This window comes from Triticum aestivum, chromosome 7A, assembly GCF_018294505.1.
Source record: "Triticum aestivum cultivar Chinese Spring chromosome 7A, IWGSC CS RefSeq v2.1, whole genome shotgun sequence".
In the NCBI taxonomy this organism is placed as follows: Eukaryota; Viridiplantae; Streptophyta; class Magnoliopsida; order Poales; family Poaceae; genus Triticum; species Triticum aestivum.
The window spans coordinates 213,078,113-213,084,881 of record NC_057812.1 but is presented as its reverse complement, the minus strand read 5'-3'; the positions used below and the strand labels follow the sequence as shown (position 1 = coordinate 213,084,881).

The 6,769-nt window shown below is 45.5% G+C and overlaps 1 protein-coding gene across 1 annotated transcript in view; it reads left to right on the top strand.

The window, feature by feature from the left end:
- Positions 1–4,854: 4,854 nt before the first annotated feature.
- The window catches only part of LOC123150860 (protein MICRORCHIDIA 6), a gene marked incomplete in the record, with an annotated part of 23,111 nt that continues 21,196 nt past the window's right edge, over positions 4,855–6,769 (top strand). The window contains 2 exon segments of the mRNA XM_044570675.1: positions 4,855–5,091; positions 6,026–6,769. Of these exon segments, the coding sequence (XP_044426610.1) occupies positions 6,034–6,769 (736 nt within the window).

Genomic DNA, 6,769 nt, shown 5'->3' with positions numbered 1-6,769 from the left:
GTGCTGACGGTCAAATCTGGGCGACGGCGGTGGGGTGGGGGCTCGGGGCGGCGGCTTGGTCGCGGGCAGCTGTAAGTGCACCTAGTGCCACACCTAGTTGGTTTTGGAGTATTGACGACAAACTTGGTTGAGTGACTAATGTGTTTGTGAGAATTGTAGGATAACACAGGTAGTACTCCCTCATTGATTTGGTTTACCTACCAGAGATGACCCCTAAAAATGTGTGAAGACATTGAAGACAATGGTGATCTGTGAAGAGATTCACGTTGAAGACTATGACATGAGAAGACATCGCATGAAGACTATGGATTGCGGAGACATAGTTGTTTCGTAGTTTCCTTTTCTTCTTTGTTGAGTCATAGGAACCACTATACTGTTAAGTGGGGTCCAAGTAAACAAAGTCAGAGTGACTGAAGTGATGCTCAACCAAATCCTATGTCTTCGAGCGAAGACAATGAGAGCAAATCTTATTCAGAGCTGGATAAGTCAGCTTTACTTGTAGCCCAAGTCAAGCTGCCGCGCGTGTTTGAAATCTGACCGTTGGACACGTGTCGGTTCCTTAGTGACCCAGGGTCATTTCAGACAAATCAGGTCGGGTTGCCTCCTGGCTATAAATAGCCCACCCCCTACACCATAAATTGGTGGCTGCTCAGAGTTAGTGCACGACTTTTATCGTTTGAGAGCAACCCACCTCTGAAGCCTTTGAGAGAGAAATCCTTGCGAGGACAAAGCCCTAAACACCCAGAGCCAAAGAGTGTTAGGCATCACTGAAGTCTTTCTGTCTGCGTGATCTGAAGACTTGTTACACTTGAGGACTGTGAATCCTCCAGCCGGTTAGGTGTTGCGTTTTGAGCATCCAAGAGTCATTGTGGATCGCCGGTGAACGAAGTCTGTGAAGATTTGGAAGTCTCCCTTGAAGACTTACCAGAGTGATTGGGCGAGAACTGTGTGTCCTTAGCTCAAGGGAATAAGGTGAAGACGCGGTCTTCTGAGTTGAATCTCAGCCTCCCTAACCAGACGTACAGTTGTCACAACAACTAGAACTGGTCCAACAAATCCTTGTCCTCATCATGCAACTGGTTCTATCCTTTACCTCTCTTTACTTACAGTTTGTCTTCGTGAAGTCATTGCCTGCTTGCATGATCTGATTGACTTCATTGTGTGAAGATTGTTGTTGTTTGGTTTCCTACTATGTTCCATCACGATCCATACCACCTAGCTGCTGATAGTCTTTGTGCTTTCACTTCATTACTTACTTGACTATGGCTTGTCTAGTGTAGTCTATTTTCTGCTGCATATCAATAGGTTCATTTCTAATGTTTGTCTTCAAAGCCCCCGTGTTTTGAAGACTTCCATAAAATTCACCTATTCACCCCCCTCTAGTCGAGAACTAACACTTTTAGCAGCGATGGGGTGGGGTGGGGGCTCAGGACAGGGGCTTCGCGGTGGCGAATCGGACGGCGATGGTGGTGGCGAATCAAGCCCGATTCGAGGCGGGCGGTGGCGGCGAAGTCGCGGAACCGGCGGCGGGGTGGTTGGCGGCCGGATCTAGCGTGGGGCGATGGCGGTGGGTGGGCGGGCAGCGGCGACAGTGTGACGGGTGGCGGAAGGAACAAGATGTGCGGTGGAGGAAAATAAATGAATAGCGGTTGGCACGCGACCAGTCGTTTATCTACAGGTATTGTATTTTACATCACTTGGGCCAGATGATGTAATTTTTTGACATCTACATCATTTGTTGAAGATGGCTTTTTGAGGCTCGAAAATGCAAAAGTTAGTTATTTTTTTATCTACATCTTCTATTGAAGATGTTCTAAAGACATAAGGCATGATCTTACCGATATAGTACGCAGACAAAGAGCTTTTGTCTAGTGAGGCATCTCTTGACCGGTTTATAAATTCACTCATAAGCATAAAATAATCTGTTGTTTTGCTATTTTATTAAGCATTAATTACAGCATTAAGTGGTTCATGCAGTAAATTAAGTTGTTAATTATTGACTACTATGTAGCATGTGGTGTAGTGAGAAGGGGCGTTGTAAGATTGTTGCACGTCGTGTCGCTAGTGTCAAACAAAAAAACAACGAAAAAAAGAGGTACACAGTGACAAATGGGTTAAATGTCCTTCACAACCCCATGTCATCAAAGGCCAGGAAATCATGGAAGCTTAGTAACTAGATAAATTGCCCACTGCGGCTTTGAATTTTATTTACTCTTCCGTACTCTAAGAATAAATGTAGCCCTATGTGGCTGTTCGATATTTATTCATGTGACCGGTCGAGATGCTTGAGACAAGTAAAACAAAAATAGCATTGATGCGAACAAATTTGTAGGTGGATGGTTAAGAGGATAATGATATCCTCCACCCATCAAATTTCAAGACATAAATTTAACATTAGTGCTTACATTTTTCTGAATTTATTTTAGTTCTTTCGACGATGTACTTTTATGGAAGGAGATGTATCTTTTTTTAACACAGTACAAACGCAATCGCTTATATACACGTACATACACTCAACCCTATAAACATACACACGCATACCCTATTCCTATGAAATGCGCATCGCCGAAAAATCCTGAAATAAATACGAGCACGAAGATTTGAATCATGATGGGCTGGGATACCATAATCCATCTAACCATTCAATCACAAGTTGGTTCACGGAAGGAGACGTACAACTTCGTCAATTTCAAAATAATGTGCCGACTAAATCTCTTCAAGGTGCTTATACGGATATAATGTGTATGAGTGCGTACATAAAGATGAGTGTGTTTGTCCGTACCGTGTTTAAGAAAACAACCCTGTTTGGATTCCTAGGTTAGAGTTAGTTTTAGTTAGTTGGGGCTCAAATAACCCAAAAGTATCCAAACATGGTGGGTTAGTTTGGGTTAGTTGGATCTAAACCACCCCAAAAAACTAGCCCACACTAGAGAAGATTATTTGGGTTAGTTCTTCTGGGACCACTAAAAAAATAGTAAAAAATTTACCTCTCCCATTCAAATAGGGTCCAAAGTAGTCAAATGATTAAGAAAGAATATTTATTGTCAATCTAACCCTACCATCCAAACATCTCTTTGTTTAGAGTTAGTTTATGATTAGTTTAGGGTTAAAATATAACTCTAACCTCTAACTTAGTTAGAGTATCCAAACAGGGACAAAGTAGGCATGCACGGCTCAAAAATCTGGGATGGACGGAGAAGAAAGTCGGTTGAATTTTTTATGACCGGCGGGCGGCTTCCGTGAAAGTTCTCGCGCTTTTACTCCCACACTCCTGGTTTGGTCTTCTTTTTTGAGGTAATATCACTGGTGGTCATACAACTTGCGTTTGATGTGCAGTTTAGTGCTAGAACTATTAAAATACGTTTTTCTGGTCATACAACTTGCACTTTGGTGCAGATACGGTCATTCCCTCCATATCCGCCGCTGGCGTGGCATGCCACGTAAGCACGGGGCCACTGTCAGTGACAGAAAACGTCCTGGAGCCATCCGCGTGCGTGGTAAACTTGCACGGACCCTCCTCGGAAAATATTTATTCGCGTCAAAAGTCCCTGCATACAGTGGCCCCAATATAACCTGTTATGGTGGTCTCTCTGTTTGCAAATCCCCCCGATTCACAAATCTGTAGTCTTCCGAAAAAAGAACCCTAGGCGGGCGACGGCGGCTGCTAGCAATTTAAGTGCCAAATTCAGAGTACACGCCCTCAGTGTCAAAAAAAAAATTCAGTTTACTACAGTTTTTTTCTTCAGAAATTCAGTTTACTACAGCACACATGCTTGACATAGCAATTTAAATGCCAAATTCATATTACACGCCCTCAGTGTAAAAAAATTAGTTTACTACAGATTTTTTTTTAGAAATTCAGTTTACTGCAGCACACATACTTGACATAGCAATTTAAGTGCCAAATTCATAGTACACGCCTTTAGTGTCAAAAAAGTTCAGTTTACTACAGTTTTTTTCTCAGAAATTCAGAGTACATACAACATTATTTGCATCTCGAAAACATCACACAATTTCAACCACATAATCCAACCAAACAGGAGCATGTCATAAACCGTAGCCAAAACAACGAATTTATCATACTTTTACACACATAAAACTGCGTCCTTTCATAACCCCTTCCTAAACCCTAGGTCGATATGCGAACAGGGGAGCTTCACCGTTGTAATCTAATGGCTACAGGGGAGCTGAACCGTAGCGTGACTGAACATCTGTCAAGAACCCTAAGGAGGCAGACACCGACCTAGCGCGGCACAACAAAAGACGGCGGCACAAAGAAGATGGCGGGGAGCAGAGGAAAAAAACGAGATGGCGGAGACCAACGAGGGGGCAGACGTACCATAGGACGGTGCTGCTTCGCCCGGACGTGGACGGCGCGGTTCACTCATCTCCTCCGACGACGACCGCCGTGACGTGCCGGCTCCTCCACCTCCGCCTCCACCTCTGTATGATCAGGACACGAAACGGTGGGGAGTCGAACTAAAGCGCCAGCGATTTTGGGGTGCCGCTCGCAAATACACACACCTGCTTGTTCCCGCCTTTGTAGGGACTTTTTTGTGCACATAGTAACAAGTTGAGGGGGGGTCTGTGCAACTTTACCATGCGCGGGTGGCTCCAGGACGTTTTCTGTCACTGACAGTGGCCCCGTGCTTACGTGGCATGCCACGCCAGCGGCGCATACAGAGGGAATGACCGTATCTGCACCAAAGTGCAAGTCGTATGACCAGAAAAACGTATTTTGATAGTTCTAGCACTAAACTACACATCCAACGCAAGTTGTATGACCACCAGTGATATTACCTCTTCTTTTTTACCAGTACGCCGCTTCACACACGCTTTTACCTCCCTCCCTTCAATCATTCATCAACGCTCAGTCCCGTCCACACCCACCACCCCACAGCCCACAACAAACAGAGTGTGTGTTGCGTTTTCTCCGCTAACCCCTCCCAACAAAACCCTCTCCTCCGCCTTCGCAAGCAAGCCACCTCCGCCGGATTCCTATCGCCGTCGCTATTCTTCCTCCCCTTCCCTCCGCTCGCCTCAGCGGGCCGGCGACGACGACGACCCGGACCTGCATTGATTTGTTTCGGGGTGAGGAACCCTAGTTTTTTTTTTCTCGATTGTTTGCTCTGCGCGCCGCGAAGCAATCGGCCCACCCTTTTCCCTGTGCGATTGACGATGAATCGGAACCCGTCCAGCCCGCCGCTTTTCTCCCGGATTGCTGTTGTTGGTTGTCGTGTGGAGGAGCATTTGTGCCAGTATTTTTTTCCTTTCCATTTCTGGGAGGTTAGGCGAGCGGGGGCGCCGATTCCTGCTTTTCCCCAAACTCGAGGGTTTCATGGAGCTCCGCTTCTGTTTTTGCTGCTGGATTTGGGGGTGTTTTTTTTTTGTTTTGTTACTGAACTCTCTGCTCTGCTCTCGCTGATTTCCTCTGTTCCTGTGTGAGAGGGGTTGAAATGGATTTTTCCGTCTCCATCGTCTTATTCGTCACGAGCGCGACTGATTATTACGCGCTGATCGCGTTTAGCTAGCTTTGCCCTGATTGGTTGACACCTGTACAGATCGGTCCCAATTATTGCGCGCTGATCACATTTAGCTGACTTTGTTCTGATTGGCCACACGGATCTCCATAACTTCGTACTCGCAGCAGCTTCAAAAATTGAAGCCCCGAAAGACCATATGAAATCCATCACAGTACACAAATAATATGAGCGCCTGCGGCGTGCGGACATGATTTTCCCCAAATCTGTAAATTCTGTGGAAAATTGATAATTGTACTAGCCGATTCACATGTCCTCACATTTCACAGATCAATCACATAACATCCAGCAAGGTGAAGCCCCAATCACCACTAACTCAATGTTTTTTGGGTTACCAAAAGGATGGTAGGATAGAGTTACCATTGGAAATGTGGCGTGCCCTTTGTTTTCATGACCATTTATTACATTTAATTGTTTGATGAACTGGATTGTGTGTTTGTCCTTCGCTTGGCATGCTTGTTGCTCACTCGATCTAGTTGCTTCAGGTTAAGCAATGGCATTGTTGGACTGGATTGAGTTGTCTGATGACGAGGAGGTGACAGTCAAAGAAAAACTTCCTCCAGAAAAAGTCAAAGAAGAATTTCCTCCAACAAATGTCAAAGAAGAATTTCCTCCGACAAGAGTGAAAGAAGAACTGGATACTCATATACATGGGACAGCGCAGTTGGAAGTAGAAATTGTTGATTTAACCATAGAAGAAGCTGACGTTGAAGAGGATAGGAATGCTCACGGGAAAGGGGATGCTGCTCAGGGGGCAACAACATCACATAGACAACAGTTTCTTGCACCTCATGGACAAGGCGAGGCAGCTCAGACAGTGGTACCAAGACAAGAGTTTCTTGCTGCTGCTAATGGTGTGGAAGAGTTTCTTGTAATAGGTGATGTTGCACAAGAGGCTATGCAGTCTGGAAATCAGGATTTTGCTGCAGCAGTTGATTGCGCAGAAGAGGCCACGCATTCTGAAAATGCAGATGAAGCTGGCCCATCATTGTTTACAGAACAAGGTGCCGCGGCGGGTGATTGCGGTGAAGAGGCTATGCAGCCTGGAAATCAGGATTTTGCTGCAGCAGTTGATTGTGCAGAAGAGGCCATGCAGTCTGAAAATGCAGCTGAAGCTGGTCCATCGTCGTTTACAGAGCAAGGTGTTGCAGCAGGCGACTGCAGTGAAGAAGCTTTGCAGCCCGGAATTCAGGATTTTTCTGCAGCAGTTGATTGCGCAGAAGAGGCCA